Below are 17,629 nucleotides of genomic sequence, written 5' to 3' on the forward strand. Positions count from 1 at the left end.
TTGTTATCGTGTGTTCATTTTTGTTTAGTAGTGTGTGCACCGTACTTTTGGTACGATGCAGCAGAATCATCAGCTTGTGGTTTGAAATCTTGGTTCAAAATTCTGTGTCTATCACAAGTTTGAATCATGGTGATTTTGTAAGCATATTACTGCCTATAGGTGCAAATTGTAGGGTTGGCAGTGGTTTAGCATATCAGCAAGCACAGACGCGACTGTATTTGAGAGTCATCTTAAAACTACCACTCTGTATCTTCGAGTCATCTTCAGATTAGCTTGCCGTTCCTTAAACCTTGAAACCATTGCTCCGTGTGTAAGTATTGGAGTTGATTATTCAGACTAGGCTATGTCCTACATTTTGTCCAGTTTTGTTGGGATGTTATGGTTAGGTTATCAATCCTTCATCTTTGTTTCAGAAATATATCATCAGTCCCTGGTAGTAGCTTGGCAGCTATGGCACATTATCTTGCCCGGTATCCTGGTTGCTTCCCCAATGAGCCTCCCACTTCAGTTCTCATTTCTCAATTTCCTTCACGGCTGCACTTCTCTTTCTATCATAATCAGTTTTTGCATTGTTGCAAGTTTGTGACCTTTTTTTTTTGCGAATTGAAACTTGTATTACTCAAACCCGATCAGGTTTACAATCAGAGGAAGCAAGTTCCACAGCACTAGCTGGACCAGAAACAAACCAGGTCATAGTTCTACCTTCCTCTCTAGCAAAGATAGCTAAACAGTTATAGTTCTACCTTCCTCTCTGGTAAAGATAGCTAAACAGTTGCTAACTTTATTTTGGGGCCTACGAATGTGAGTCTCTTGAAGACTCATCAAAATTTGAATCTCTCTAACAAGGTAAACGTAAATCTGTCAAGCTTGATTACTTCCAGGGAATCAGCCTCCACTTCTTAACAGTTACATAAGGTGGATGATTGTAAACTTGCTTAAATGGTGATGATGATGCAAATACAATATTTAATCACATAAAGAAAGCAACAAAGGAGACAAGGGCCAACTGGAAATATTAGAGGTAAATACACCGTAAGTCTTAAAACTTGCGCATGGCGGTCAGTTTGATGCACAAACTTGCAAAATACGTGTTTCTGGTCATCAAACTTGCGCGGACGTGCAAATACGGCCACATTTCCCGTACGCGGGTGTATTCGCTGCCTATGTGGCGGAAGCACAGTGCATGTAATGTTTTTTTAATACCCTCTGCTTTTTAACTTCGTACAAAAGCCAACGGCTGTAAACATAGTCGCCCGCTAGGTCCCACCCGTCAGTGTAAGGTTTAAATAAAGTGGGCTGAAAAAATGCGATAGTACGAGTTCGAACCGACACCCTGTTGCATTATAGGGGGTATCCTAACCACACCATTATAGGGAGTACGAAGTCATATATCCTTTAGGTTAAAAGTTCACATTCTCAATCATTATTTCTTTTCTCTAGATTTCCAAATTTAAAATTATCCAGATTCAAACAAAATTTCCGTTGATTTGTCTGAAAGAAAATTATGTACATTCATTCCGCACTATATATTCTTTTATCTACATTTTCTAATTTAAAATTATTTGATTCAAACAAAAAATTAGTTTATTTGTCCAAAAATATTATGTACATTCATTCTGCCTTTATATTTTTTCTTTTATCTAGATTTTCAAACTTAAATTTATTCAAAATACAACAAAATTTCTGTTGATTTCTCTGAAAGAAAGTTACGTACTACATTATGAACTACTCCCCCCGTCCCATAATATAAGAGCATTTTTTACACTAGTGTAGTGCAAAAAACACTCTTATATTATGGGATGGAGGGAGTATATTTTATTTTATATAGATTATTCAAATGCAAAAAAATAGTTGATTTGGCCAAAAAAGTTACGCACATTCATTCTGCATTATAATTTCTTTTATCTAGATTGTAAAATTTAAAATTATTCCAATTGAAACAAAAATTTCTTTGATTTTTCCAAAATAATTTACATACAATAATTCTGCACTATATTTTTTATCTAGAATTTTTAGTTCAAAATTATTCGAATTCGAACAAAAATTTGGTTGATTTATCCAAAAAAAATATGTACATTCATTCTGCACTATATTTCCTTTTATATAGATTTTTTATTTAAAATTATTTGAATTCAAACAAAAATATAGTTGATTTGTCTGAAAAGTTTATCTAGAATATACTTTTTTTCTTACATAGAAAGAAAAAGAATCATAAGATAAATTGTTTTCTTTTTTTAAGTGTCATTGTGCCCGGATGATTGGCTTTCGAACACACAACAAACTTGTGAGGTCATAGGTTTGAACCGAGAATTTTCCATTTTGATTTGTATTTTCATTTGTACGGTTCGGGTTATATTAACTTAATTGTGCTTTGTAAACGTAAGCCGTCAGGTGGTTGAGTGGCTATCCATGATAGCCTAATGGCATCAGGTCGTCAGTTTGAATCCCACTCATTTTACATTTTTCATTCAAAGATTTTATGTGTATAAATAAACAAAATGCAAAGGTGCTTTCTGAAAATAACAGTGTGTGCGGATTACCCAGTGCCATTGGGCCACCGCCACGTTGGCACGCACGCGTGCACCCGCATACGGTAGAAAGCACCGTATATGAGCAAGATGACAAGTTAGATGACCAGAATACATATTTTGTAAGTTTGTGCACCAAACTGACAGTCACGTGCAAGTTCTATGACTCTGGTGTATTTACCTCGAAATATTACTGAACTTCTCAAACTTTACACACTGTCGTTTCTTTTTGGAGACAATTTACACACTGCCATTTATCTTTTTTTAGACAACCTCGCGAAGTTTTTATTAATTCATCACAATGTTTACAGGGACGAAAGTAAGGTCTCCAGGCAGTCCTAACCAAACATGGCGGCCACTCTGGAGAAATAAAGCATACTTCGCTAAGTTGTGAGCTTCGAAGTTCGAGCTCCTAAATTCATGGCTAAATTTACATAAATCAAAATCCGAGGAGTGTCGTATTATTTCCTGTATAATTGCTCCATAAATGGATGAATTCCCCTTCTTCAAGTCTTCCACCACTACCTTGCAGTCCGAGGCCACATGTATCCTCCTTTCATAGAGATCATCTAAGAGAGATAGTGCTTCTCTGATTGCAATCGCCTCCAAAGTCTGTGGTTACTAGATCGGCAACGCGCCTTGGCGCGAGGGTGCCTGGCTCAACATACTATTCAAGCGCTTAAATAAAGCATTTAATGTCAGCAAATGGGAATTAGAATGATTGTTTGGGATGGATCAACCCAGTACAGTTGGCAAATGATAATTAGAATGATTTTTTTGCAGGGTAATTAGAATGATTGCTTATGATAGTTCAACCCACTAAGTTAAATCAATAGCCTGGAACATTTTCTCAAAGCAATACAAAGGGGCAGTAAAATTGGATATAACAAAAGCAAAGCAAGCAGGATGCAAAATAGAACAGTTGATGTGGAAGTTCATGCCAAAGTGGAAATATAAATATATAATTGGTTGCAGAATTAAGCCAAGATGATGGGTCCTCAGCAAGTACTATAGTTGGGTTATTAGATAGCAAAAGCAAACCATATAGTTCTGCTAAAGCTCCAGAACCGAAAGTGCATCAGTGTAACTAATATGTAGTCAACATAAAGAATGTTACATAATTCTTAGAGCAGGGCACTCTTACAAAAGGCGAGGACAATCAGACAGTAGTTTGCACAACATATCACAGTAGCTAGTGATGGCTTGAATCACAAACAACAAACACAGCAGTCCACAAGACCATTGCATGCACCAAAAGATGGCCAAACACATGTGCAAAGGAATGTAAGATGTCGGGGACGATGAGTAGTCGGCCATGGCGGTCGACAAGCACACACCAAGCCACCTAATTAACTTGTTCGTCGGCGCACAGATGGAGCAGATAACAGACGGTAGTAGCTTCCGCAGCTCACTCAGGAACCACTAACTTCAGACTTGACAGTAAAGAACAATACACAAAAACGAACCTGAATCAGAGCAAAAGAAATGTTGTGAGTCTAAAGATCCAACTCTACTGCATAAGAAACTCAACAATGGATCCAGCTCTATTTTAAATCCATTTCTCACCATGGATCCATCTCTACTTCAAATCAATTTGATTGCACACGTTCAAACTGAACCAAACCAAGATGTGCATTATTTTAAAACGGAATCAAATTGCACAATGGCAATCAACACCTCCAAAACAACAATAGATTACAGTTACTCATGCATCTTCAGTACAATCTTCAGTAGCTCAGTTAACCACTAACTTACTGTAACTTAGGCACCATATATAGGGTATAAAAACAGAATTGCAGAGCACTTGCAGACTTGTACTGTATCACACTACATACTTGGAGGAGGAGGGACACTTGTGCATACATTTTCATTTTGTGACCATCAACCAATGTTACTCCAGTACCCATAGAAACAGAACTTATTGTAGCCAGAACCCATATGAAATTTTCCCATGAATGCAAGACCAAGTGGCGGAGGTAGAGGAACAATGAATTTACTTCATAAACCAATTCGAATCAGTAATGTTGAGAAAATTAACCCGAGTATTAAACTGTAATATTTTCTCTGTGTGTGTGTAATACATGATCATCAGATAATTAAGGGTCACACGATGTGCTCAGTATGCAGATTATGCCCAATCATATACACTGTTGCCTATTTTTGCAAGAACAAAAGAGACTATTGCTACAGGAGATAGAAGTTTAAAAACTTCATCATCTGCACAGAATATATACAATGTTCGGAAACATAGAGAAAAAATGCAGTCAATGTTCTTAATATATCAATAGAGAAGATCACCTGCATGGCGTGATGCGGGTGAATCAGGTGAGAAGGGTGCCGATAGGGCTGCGACCGCATTGTCCTTCTTCCCTCCTCTCAGCGCATAACAAAGATTAGGAACTGAGATTGTGGAGTGTGCCTACTGAAGGAAATATGCCCTAGAGGCAATAATAAAGTTATTATTTATTTCCTTATATCATGATAAATGTTTATTATTAATGCTAGAATTGTATTAACCGGAAACATAATACTTGTGTGAATACATAGACAAACAGAGTGTCACTAGTATGCCTCTACTTGACTAGCTCGTTGATCAAAGATGGTTATGTTTCCTAGCCATTGACATGAGTTGTCATTTGATTAACGGGATCACATCATTAGGAGAATGATGTGATTGACTTTACCCATTAGGAGAAGGGGGCCGCGCCCGGTAAGCAAGCTGCCGGGAAGAAGACAAAGAATGGACCCAAGCCTGAGACTGAGTGCTTTTATTGCAAGAGAAACGGTCACTAGAAGCGGAACTGCCCCAAGTACTTAGCGGATAAGAAGGTCGGCAATACCAAAGGAGCTGCGGAATAAGCGAAGACTGGCGAAGGACGAGGTGACGATGCGCGTCGGGAATGGTTCCAAGGTCGATGTGATCGCCGTCGGCACGCTACCTCTACATTTACCTACGGGATTAGTTTTAAACCTCAATAATTGTTATTTAGTGCCAGCTTTGAGCATGAACATTGTATCTGGATCTCGTTTGATGCGAGATGGCTACTCATTTAAATCCGAGAATAATGGTTGTTCTATTTATATAAGAGATATGTTTTATGGTCATGCCCCGCTGGTCAATGATTTATTCTTAATGAATCTCGAACGTGATGTTACACATATTCATAGTGTGAATGCCAAGAAATGTAAGGTTGATAATGATAGTCCCACATACTTGTGGCACTGCCGCCTTGGTCACATTGGTGTCAAACGCATGAAGAAACTCCATGCAGATGGACTTTTGGAGTCTCTTGATTATGAATCATTTCACACGTGCGAACCATGCCTCATGGGCAAAATGACCAAGACTCCGTTCTCTGGAACAATGGAGCGAGCAACCAACTTATTGGAAATCATACATACTGATGTGTGCGGTCTAATGAGCGTTGAGGCTCGCGGTGGCTATCGTTATGTTCTCACCCTCACTGATGACTTAAGTAGATATGGGTATGTCTACTTAATGAAACACAAGTCCGAGACCTTTGAAAAGTTCAAGGAATTTCAGAGTGAGGTTGAGAATCAACGTGACAGGAAAATAAAGTTCTTACGATCAGATCGTGGAGGGGAATATTTGAGTCACGAATTTGGCACACACTTAAGGAAATGTGGAATTGTTTCACAACTCACGCCGCCTGGAACACCTCAGCGTAATGGTGTGTCCGAACGTCGTAATCGCACTCTATTGGATATGGTGCGATCTATGATGTCTCTTACCGATCTACCGCTATCATTCTGGGGTTATGCTTTAGAGACTGCAGCATTCACTTTAAATAGGGCTCCGTCGAAATCCGTTGAGACGACACCGTATGAATTATGGTTTGGAAAGAAACCTAAGCTGTCGTTTCTTAAAGTTTGGGGATGCGATGCTTATGTCAAGAAACTTCAACCTGAAAAGCTCGAACCCAAGTCGGAAAAATGCATCTTCATAGGATACCCTAAGGAAACCATTGGGTATACCTTCTACCTCAGATCCGAAGGCAAGATCTTCGTTGCCAAGAACGGGTCCTTTCTGGAGAAAGAGTTTCTCTCGAAAGAAGTAAGTGGGAGGAAAGTGGAACTTGATGAGATGACCCCTCTCGAACCAGAAAGTAGCGCAGCACAAGAAAATGTTTCTGTGGTGCCTGCACCGACTAGAGAGGAAGTTAACGATGACGATCATGATCAAGTTACCACTGAACTTCGTAGGTCCACAAGGACACGTTCCGCACCAGAGTGGTACGGCAACCCTGTCATGGAAATCATGTTGTTGGACAACGGTGAACCTCGAACTATGAAGAAGCAATGGCGGGCCCAGATTCAAACAAATGGCTTGAAGCCATGCAATCCGAGATAGGATCCATGTATGAAAACAAAGTATGGACTTTGACAGACTTGCCCGATGATCGGCGAGCGATAGAAAATAAATGGATCTTTAAGAAGAAGACGAACGCGGATGGAAATGTTACTACAGTAAGAAATCATAAGCAAAAAGAATTTTACAACAGAACAGAAGGAGATTACAGATAGGCAAAGCATGGCACCAACACATCCCGAGTGCAATAAGCAAGGGGCGAGGGCGAAGCATACAGACCTATCTGGCAGTGTGTTGTGGGGCAGCGGGGAGGGCGACGACAGCAGCGGCGGTGGTGGCAACCAGGGAGGCCCCCATCGGTGTTGTTGCCGGCGGTGTTTCCCTTTTGGTCTATCTCGATGGCATGATCCGGACTGCAAAGTAGTTATGCGAGCAGTGGCCTGCACAACCCTCCCGGTGATGGCAAGGAGAGAGCCAGCGAGAGACACGGCGGCGTCCTGCAAACCAAGATAATGGGAGGAGCAGTCAGAGAGACAGCCCCAAATGAGGTAGCATTTGACAACGCAAACTTTTGGAGCCCCTCAACTACACCAAATGGAAGCAAATGATGATGCTAAGCACCATACCATGATACGGAACATGGTTCTAGTGTTAATGCACATTGAGTAGAAGTCGCCACTGCATATGTAGTAGACAAAAAAGAGCTATTGCTTGGCCACTCGGAAACGTCACCACCCAACCAGGCTGCTCCTGAATAAAGAATGTTGGAAATATGCCCTAGAGGCAATAATAAAATGGTTATTATTATATTTCCTTGTTCATGATAATTGTCTATTGTTCATGCTATAATTGTGTTATCCGGAAATCGTAATACATGTGTGAACACATAGACCATAACATGTCCCTAGTGAGCCTCTAGTTGACTAGCTCGTTGATCAATAGATGGTTACGGTTTCCTGACCATGGACATTGGATGTCATTGATAACGGGATCACATCATTAGGAGAATGATGTGATGGACAAGACCCAATCCTAAGCATAACACTAGATCGTGTAGTTCGTTTGCTAAAGCTTTTCTAATGTCAAGTATCATTTCCTTAGACCATGAGATCGTGCAACTCCCAGATACCGTAGGAATGCTTTGGTGTACCAAACGTCACAACGTAACTGGGTGGCTATAAAGGTGCACTGCAGGTATCTCCGAAAGTGTCTGTTGGGTTGGCACGGATCGAGACTGGGATTTGTCACTCCGTATGACGGAGAGGTATCTCTGGGCCCACTCGGTAATGCATCATCATAATGAGCTCAATGTGACTAAGTAGTTAGTCACGGGATCATGCATTACGGAACGAGTAAAGTGACTTGCCGGTAACGAGATTGAACGAGGTATTGGGATACCGACGATCGAATCTCGAGCAAGTAACGTACCGATTGACAAAGGGAATTGTGTACGGGATTGCTTGAATCCTCGACATCGTGGTTCATCCGATGAGATCATCGTGGAACGTGTGGGAGCCAACATGGGTATCCAGATCCCTCTGTTGGTTATTGGCTAGAGAGGTGTCTCGGTCATGTCTGCATGATTCCCGAACCTGTAGGGTCTACACACTTAAGGTTCGGTGACGGTAGAGTTGTAGAGATATTAGTATGCGGTTAACCGAAAATGGTTCGGAGTCCTGGATGAGATCCCGGACGTCACGAGGAGTTCCGGAATGGTCCGGAGGTAAAGATTTATATATAGGAAGTCCGGTTTCGGCCACCGGGAGAGTTTTGGGGGTCACCGGTATTGTACCGGGACCACCGGAAGGGTCCCGGGGGTCCACGGGGTGGGGCCACCTATCCCGGAGGGCCCCATGGGCAGAAGTGGCGTGGGAACCAAGGCGCCTAGGGTTGGAAACCCTAGGGGACCGTTGCCCCCCGAGGGGGCATGCGCCCCCCTGGTTGGAAACCCTAAGGGGGCCGCCGCCCCCCTCTAGATGGGATCTCCAAAGGGGGCTTACGCCCCCTAGCCCCTATATATAGTGGAGGGGAGGGAGGGCAACCGCACCCTAAGCCCTGGCGCCTCCCTCTCCCTCCCGTGACACCTCTTCCTCCTGCAGTAGCGCTTGGCGAAGCCCTGCTGGAATCCCGCTGCTTCCACCACCACGCCGTCACGCTGCTGGATCTCCATCAACTTCTCCTTCCCCCTTGCTGGATCAAGAAGGAGAAGACGTCTCCGCTCCGTATGTGTGTTGAACGCGGAGGTGCCGTCCGTTCGGCGCTAGGATCATCGGTGATTTGGATCATGACGAGTACGACTCCATCAACCCCGTTCTCTTGAACGCTTCCGCTCGCGATCTACAAGGGTATGTAGATGCACTCCTCTCTCTCTCGTTGCCAGATGACTCCATAGATTGATCTTGGTGATGCGTAGAAAATTTTAAATTTCTGCAACGATCCCCAACAAAGACACCCAAATCATATGATACATCAGTCGATATCACACATTGAGATAATTTTAAGAGTACTCTAGTTTTAATAGAAGTAGTGTTCAGATAGACATATTCAGCAACCCAATGCTCATATCTAAGTTTGGATTGTTCAACGGACACTCTTAATGTACCTTTTATCTCAGTCTAAATGAAACATCGATATAAACCATATAACCAAAACCATTTTGTATTCTAAGAGTTATAAAGAGAAGGAAATGGCTGCCCTGTTACAATCCATCATCTCATCATGGAACAAAGATTAAAACAAATTAGATGCCTACACCGGATAGTATGCACATTGGCTATACCAAATCATTAAAGACTTTTTTTTGAAAGGATGAATAAGAAAAACAGTACACCAGTGTCAAAAAACAGAACACAGGTGTAGATGGAGAAAATCTAGTGTTACATAATAATTGAGTAATGCCTCTGTAAACTAATATAAGATCTAAAAGATCTTATATTAGTTTAGAGAGGAAGTAATTGGTAAGAAGTTTCAGGTTATTTAATCACATAACTAAGCCTACCTTCATAAATTGTGCTCCACCAAAATACTCTTCCTGCTTTAGGAGATTAAAAAAGATAGACGTCAGCCAGTGGTGATCCTGCCCGGACTGCATGATACATTACCTCAGTTTTATTGACCCTTGACCCTGATAATTGGATCTTGTTTCATCTGAATTGCTTCAAATGCCTAGTTCATTGACTTTATATATTCTTTGATCATTGGCATCACTTTCTTTCAGAAAAAAATACGAAACTAACCTTCAACAAGATTAAAACATATGCCCATTATAAAGGAGCAATTGATGAAATATTACATTATGCATTGATATACAATCTTGCATAGGATCATCACACGTGGTAACACTACAAATAGACTGATGAAAGCAATAACGCAAACTAAGTCAACCATATAAGCAAGAAAATTAGCTTATACCATATCAGAGAGACAGTTATCTTTATTCCTTACTTGTGAAGAGACGTGAAATCCATTGCCTTACAGAGCCGTAATTTCATCTGACACGGAAGGAAGCAAAAATATCAAAACACATATTCAGCCAACTCTTCTTCCAGTCGGATCACTTGTTGGAAAAACATAATGCTCACACATGTTCACACGGGCAAGGGGATCTATCTTCAGATTTTTTTACAAAGGATGTAGAAATTAAGGGTAGAGTAACGGACAATCACTTAGCTGATGCACACTATGTGAAAAAGAAACTACAGAGCAGGAGGCTCACCTTGTTGTTGTAGGCTAGTGTTGCTTGGCGAGGTAGTAGATGTAGGCTTGGAGGAGGATGTTGGTTATACGATTCTCCCTTCACAATCACCTGTGTGAGACCCAGTATGCCGGCCGGATCTCCTCTGCGATGGAGGGCCGCCCCTGAATTCATCCGTGAAGAGATCTACAACGGTCTTCCCAGCCCATCTGTTCTTCGCCTGCAAACCAGCAACCAAATTCAGAGTTTGGTCCAAACAATATCTGGCAAGACTACTTGTAGCAAACAAATTATTAATGTTATCCTACCACCAGAACAAATTAGAAAATTAGGCTAAAATTTCAGAGTTGTGAATGATTGTGCGGTTTCATCATTCTGAGTGGAGCAGCAAAATCAATGAAAAAAATAGCGTGCTACAGCAAAATAGCGGCGACCTCAAAATATGCTATTAGCGTGCTATTAGCGAGACATTGTACACCGATATATTTAGCGAGGCAATTCTCAATACGCTATAGCGTGCTATTTTTTTCAGCGAGCAAAATCAATAACTACTGCACGTACGCCCTAAGCAATTGAAACTGTAAGTACAGCAGCGACGCGAGCGTCTCTGCTCGGCAAGCAGGAAGGAGAAGGGCGGGGCGGATGGGCGATGGGTCCGGGGCGTACCTCTTGGGCGAGCGATGCTGGCAGTACTGCGTTCACTTTGCGTGGGCCTCGTCGGCGGGGACAGGCTCGCCGAGGAACTCGGGCTCCCTGTCGCCATGCGCCTCTTGGCCGCCGCCGCCGCCGCCGCACAGTCGAGGGAGAGGAGAGGAACCGAACAGGCTCTAAGAATTTTCTTTTCGACACCCATCATGTCAACGAGGAGAAGATGATGCGGCGGCGGCGACTCAGTCCCCGCCGTCGATAGCTTGAGGTCCCGCGACATATGGCCCCGCGGCTGTCCGGCAGCCCAGTACCCGACCACCGCGAGCGCCAGCGCTGGCGCCGTCATCTCCGCGGGCTTGGAAGGGAAGGGGGCGGTGGCGGCTGCGGAGAAACGATGCGAGCGGCGGCCTGCACACTCCTCCCGGCGACGGCGAGGGGAGAGCAGCGGTGGTGGCAAGCTCGGCGAAGGGCGAGACCTCGTCGTCGGCTGCGGGGATTGGAGGAGAGGGGCGCGAGGAGTGGTGGCTAGGGTTTCACCCAATCGGGGAAGTGAGGACCCGGAAAGGAGAGGAAGCACCCACCCATCCATCGACACGCACATACCCATAATGCGAGGTACCCAAAATACCCTCGGTGGGGCACTGGAATTACGCGCGGTGGCAGCAGATATTTACTGCGAGACAGTAACTATTCATTGCAGCAGTGTCGTGGGCTCGATCCGACGGCCGAGCTCTTCCACGCAGTCGATCCAATGGCTGAAAACGCATCAAGCAAACGCATCCAACAGCCGAAATGCCCTGAGCTCTGAGAAGCCTCAGGTTCTCCCAACTAACATAGTAGTCTGATGCAATAAAATTAAGGACCATTACATAAGCTTTCAAGAATGTCCCATCCGCACTGCGGCATACAACACCCACAGCACCACATTTAGCTCATCTCGACACCGCAGCATCAACGTTAACCTTCACACATTCCACTACCGGTGCTTGCCACTGGTTCAGTCTTGGAATGGCCGCAGGACTCGGTTTTAGCAATTTTGCATTGATTGCATTAACTTCAGCCAGATAGCTTGTGATGAAACCATTTGTGGCATGCGGTGATTGATATATATCTTCATAAATCGCTTTCCTCCTTGCTGCACAAATCGCCTACATGGTTACAATCAGCCGTACAAAAGACTCCTTATCAAGACGGTCATGAAGAGCAAAAAGCCACTCCTTCAATCCTTCCTCCTGTCTTTCCATTAGATGAGAAACTAGCTCCTCAGGCGCAAGAGACCATACGCTAGCCGACATCGGGCAGATAAACAAGGCATGTTTCCATGTATCCGTCGCTCCACACAAGTGACAACTGTCCTCGGTCGACATATTGCGGTGTTTTAACAACTCCCTTGTTGGCATGGATCGTCTGGCGAGTCGCCACACAAACATCTTTAGCTTCGAGGGAACCTCAATATGCCATATTTTACTCCAGTGATCACTCTCGGCCTGCACCCTTGATGATCCCCCCTGTTCATTAAGCCAAGCTTCCCAGCCATGCTTTGTACGCAGGATCATGCGATAAGCCGAACGTACACTGAATTCACCTCTAGTTTCCTCATGCCATGCCCAGAAGTCGTCTATCCTCCGCGTACATAGTAGTATCTTCAAAATTTCTTCTGCATCAAACTGAGTGAAGGGCGCCCTTACAAGATCCACGTTCCAGGCTGAGCTTGTAGCATCAATTAGTTGGGCCACCATCTGAGGCGGATTTGGGACCAGAGAGGTAATTGGTCTCTTAAAACTGTCCCGGGGAATCCAATTTTGGTTCCAAATATTTGTGGTTTCACCGTCCCCGATTCTTCTGATAATTCCTTGTGCAAGGATGTCGCGCCCATCAAGGATCGCCCGCCAAATCTAGGAAGGATGTGCCCCCAGCTCCGCCTCTAATAATGAACAGTTTGGGTAGTATACCGCTTTCAGAATCCTTCCACTCAATGATGACTCATTTGTCAACAGTCTCCAAGCCTGGCGAGCAAGCAGAGCGAGGTTGAAAATTTCCAGATCACGAAAACCTAGACCGCCAAGCTGTTTTGGTCGAGTCAATATATCCCATGCCACCCAACTAGGCTTCCGTTTCCCTTGCTTACTTCCCCACCAAAATTGCCGTATGATGGATGTGATACTTTCACAAAGTCCTCTCGGCAACCTGAAACATGACATAGAAAAGACCGGAATTGCTTGGGCCACTGATTTGATCAACACTTCTTTACCTGCCGATGATAAGAGCTTCTCCATCCAGCCTTTTATCTTCTCCCAAACACGATCACGCAAATATCTGAACGTCCCATTCTTCGAGTGACCCACATCTGTAGGCATACCAAGATATCGTTCATTCAGTGATTCATTGTGTACCTGAAGAGTGTTTTTGACCGCTTCTCTCATGGCCTCCGCACACCCCTTACTGAAAAATATCGATGCCTTTTCATTATTTATCCGCTGCCCAGATGCACCACAATAAGTATCAAGTAGGTTTGACACCACACCGGATCCCTCTACATTCGCCTTAAAAAGCAACAGGCTGTCATCTGCGAACAAATGGTGGTTAATGACTGGCGCCGTCGGGGCCACCTGGATACCCGCAAACGATGACCGAGTACTGGATTTGAGGAGGCACGAAAGGCCCTCTGTTGCAATCAAGAATAAGTAGGGGGAGATTGGGTCTCCCTGCCGAATACCTCTCGTTGATCTAAATGGATCAAGTCTCTCACCATTGAAGAGCACCGAGAAAGATACTGATGACACCATGCCCATCACAATATTTATCCACTGTTCCGCAAAGCCCAGTTTTGCCATGATAGCTCTCAAATATGGCCACTCCAATCTATCATAAGGCTTCATCATGTCCAGCTTCAGCACACAAAATGAGTTGGCCTTTGACCTGGACCTCTTCATGAAGTGTAGGCACTCATATGCACATATGATATTATTCGTTATCAACCTTCCTGGGACAAAAGCTGACCGCTCCGCATAAATTATATCAGGCAATATAAATCTGTTTGATATTACCTTTGATGCTATCTTGTATAATACGTTACAAAGACTGATGGGTCGAAACTGGGCCAATAGTGTAGGATTTGTTACCTTGGGAATAAGTACCAACACCGTATCATTGATACAATCCGGACTTTCTTCTCCCCGTACTATCCTTAGGACAATCCTTGTGACTTCGTCTCCACAGATGTCCCAATGACGCTGATAAAAATGTGCAGGATATCCATCTGGGCCCGGCGCCTTTGTTGGGAACATCTGAAACAATGCAACTTTCACCTCCTAATTAGTGTATGGTGCACAAAGGGTTGCGTTCATATCATTTGTTACCTTTCTGGGAACATGCTGCAAAACAGCCTCCATGTTAAGCACCCCTTCCGAAGCGTACAAATTTTGATAGAACTCATTTGCCATAGCTTTCAGCTCTACCGGATCTACTACAACCGCTCCAAGGGAGTTTTGTAGAGCCTTTATCATGTTTTTCTTTCTTCTTAGGCTTGCCCGAAGATGAAAAAACTTGATGTCCTGTCTCCTGCAGATAGCCATTCTACTCGAGCTCTTTGTCGCCACATAATTTCGTCTCTATGATACATCTCAATAAGCCGTTCATTTACTTTTAATTCTAAGTGAGAAGGTCCTGTTCTGGCCGGGTCACTCCTTAATTCCTCCAGAATGTTTTTCAGTTGCTTTATCTCCTTGCGGACACTGCCATTTATCTTTTGAGGATTTTATTGTCATTCATTCGTGGGCCTCATGGCCGTGGCCCAGGATGATGGGCCTGTCCGCAGAAGCCCGCGCAACGCCTCCCCCCGCAGAACAACAATCCTCTCTGTGTATTCCCTCGGCCCCCACCGGCGCCGCCGCCCGACTCCGCCGAGCTCATTTCCCTCACCCTCTGTCTCTCTCTCCGTCGTCGCGCCGGCGCCGCCGGGACGCTGTACTCCGGCTCCCTGGACCCGATAGTTCCTCGTCCCCAGTTCGTTCGACGAGGTGGGTTGGTCCGGCCCTAGGGATCTCTCAGGGCTCCGTAGGGTTCGCCGCCTTCTTGCCGTTCTGTGCGCGGCCGCGGCGTTGGTGCTAACATCGCCCCGGGATTTCTCGTCTGCAGGAAATTCTTCGGGTGACTGCAGGAGATGGCGGCGTTCCTGAGGTCAAAGTGCTCGTCAGGTATACAATTTTTGCTCTCACTCGCATCACATTTTTCCTGAGGTCAAAGGGCAATGAGAATTTTTTTCTAGGACCCCACTCGAGAGGCAGTAGTAGTAAAAAAGAATCACCAGTTCATATGAGGCATGCATGTTTCATTCGCTGTCATGCTGAAACCCCTGTGTCTATCGTGTTGCCTGATGAATCAGCTAAAGGTCACAATGCTAATGTGCAGCTGTGATCGATGACATGGCTGCATCATCTTAAGTTCTTAACCTTGGGCAAAAAATTATGACTGCAGTTGAACCTTGACTGGTTCACATTATTTGTTTGCCTGGTTAACTAACTAACCTTTGTAGCGATAGGACGTGACCAGGTGGATTATGATTGGTTTCCTAGTTCCTATCAATTAATTTTCTCACAGAACTAGAATAGCTGGTTCCTAAAGATGCGGTCGATTTACTCGCTGTAGGAAAAGGATATCTTGGAAGCCTGTATCTAGTTGAAACTTTATGCACCCCTGATTCCTTTCAAATATGCCTTGCCGTGAAATTTTTTTGGTCACCATTCTGCAATATGATGCTCAGATAATTGATTTACATCATGTAAATGCTTATTGATCCATGTAGTTGGGCGTACCTTGATGGGAAGCGTTGGAAACAATCTGTATGGGGGTATCAATTCGTCTGCTGAAACTGTGACAAGACCATCTCACTGTGATGCTATCAGCCAGGTATTACTGCTTTGTTCAACCGTAAATGTTTCGTTCACTGCAACACATCCTCAAACTTCTTCTCTTCTGATATTTGTCACTAGTCAGAAAATTAAGACGATATTCCTATAAGAGATTTGTCAGCTTCTTATAGTGTGTTAGCGACTCAAAAGTTCCAAAGTGTGTACTGTTTGTCCCCCAATGGCATACATGGCCCAGCTTGGTATTTAATTATGAAGTCATTTGCTTGATATAGTTCAATAGCTTGTGTTTATAGTTGCTGTCAAGTTCTGTGTCTTTCTGTAGATGCCAGCAATGGCATAAGGATTACAAACTAGATTCCCGTGACATACTGAACTCCATGTTTCATGGTTTCATTTACGAGGCATTATTTAATCCACTCTTCAGTCTTCATGAGCATTTTTCATATTATTTCAGTTTTCTCAGAACCATCATAGAGATTAAGTGAGTTACTTTTCTGGAAAAAAAGAACCGTGTGACCTCCCGTGTGGTGCAAAAGCAATCAGTATTATTGCTAGAGTATGTAGTTCTCTTGGAGTGCTTCTTGCTTTAAGCATGTATGTTTTCCAAGAGGTGAACTAGTAACATGTGTCATCGTTCTGGTTTCAGCAAATCAGGACATTCATCCAGATGAGAACCAACCTCAAGGTGGTAGACAACTCTGGAGCCAAACGGGTCATGTGCATACAGTCCTTGAGGGGGAAGAAAGGAGCAAGGCTAGGGGACATGATAATTGGCTCTGTGAAGGAAGCGCAACCTCGCGGCAAGGTCAAGAAAGGTGATGTGGTCTACGGTGTGGTTGTCCGTGCTGCTATGAAGAAAGGACGTAGTGATGGCAGCGAGGTCCAGTTCGATGACAACGCTATTGTCATCGTGAACAACAAAGGCGAGCTGATTGGCACTCGCGTCTTCGGTCCTGTTCCCCATGAGCTCAGGAAGAAGAAGCATCTCAAGATCTTGGCGTTGGCTGAACACATAGTTTGAGACCTTACCCTGTTTAGTCATATCTCTCTTTTATTTTAATGGAATGGAATTAACATTGCTCCAGTAATGTTTTGCTTGTCCCTGCAGTCATTCCACCTTTCCTTTGGTAATTTGTGTCTGGAAGAATGTACCCTAAAAGGAGAATTTGTACCAATCAAACTATAGGGAGCCCTCGGCAGATCAAGTTTTATAGCACATTTAATCTGAATGTTTCGCTGCAACGGCGAAAATATGTTCCTTATTTGCTCTGTTTTACCTGGATCATCATGTGCTGCCTGTAATTTTCTGCTTGTTGACTTAGTACATTTACATGGTGTCCTATCATTACATTCCTGGAACATGAAGAGGACACACTTCCATTTTCACAACATATAACATTTGCTCCCTGCTTCACCATATATATTTTTAATCCAATTTTAGCAGATAGTAGGTCTTCACTTGTCACCTTTTTCAGCCGTCGCGTCATTCGGTGTCTCATCTTTCCCGGTGAGCTAAAATGTCGAGAAATTGATGTGCAGCTGTGATCGACACATAACT

General features: G+C 43.7%; 1 protein-coding gene and 1 long non-coding RNA gene across 6 annotated transcripts; one reads left to right on the top strand and one right to left on the bottom strand.

Annotated features, from left to right (window-relative positions):
• Nucleotides 1–3,606: 3,606 nt before the first annotated feature.
• Nucleotides 3,607–11,765, bottom strand: LOC109769439 (uncharacterized). Of its 5 annotated transcripts, none has more exons than XR_012184016.1 (6): nucleotides 11,219–11,765; nucleotides 10,574–10,772; nucleotides 9,857–10,349; nucleotides 7,138–7,355; nucleotides 4,827–4,966; nucleotides 3,607–3,994 (listed from the first exon to the last, which is right to left on the bottom strand). It is a non-coding gene; the product is annotated as an uncharacterized lncRNA (long non-coding RNA). The 5 variants fall into 5 exon arrangements; XR_012184015.1 differs by having other exon boundaries at nucleotides 7,485–10,349; XR_005756097.3 differs by lacking the exon at nucleotides 7,138–7,355.
• A 3,249-nt stretch (nucleotides 11,766–15,014) lies between these two features.
• Nucleotides 15,015–17,333, top strand: LOC109769440 (large ribosomal subunit protein uL14mz). Its single transcript, XM_020328186.4, has 4 exons — nucleotides 15,015–15,219; nucleotides 15,338–15,396; nucleotides 16,005–16,108; nucleotides 16,718–17,333. Exons 2-4 carry the CDS (start codon nucleotides 15,363–15,365, stop codon nucleotides 17,090–17,092), a joined length of 513 nt encoding a protein of 170 aa, XP_020183775.1. The 5' UTR covers nucleotides 15,015–15,219; nucleotides 15,338–15,362; the 3' UTR covers nucleotides 17,093–17,333.
• The last annotated feature ends 296 nt before the right edge of the window (nucleotides 17,334–17,629 follow it).

Source organism: Aegilops tauschii, chromosome 5 (genome assembly GCF_002575655.3).
Source record: "Aegilops tauschii subsp. strangulata cultivar AL8/78 chromosome 5, Aet v6.0, whole genome shotgun sequence".
Lineage (NCBI taxonomy): Eukaryota > Viridiplantae > Streptophyta > Magnoliopsida > Poales > Poaceae > Aegilops > Aegilops tauschii.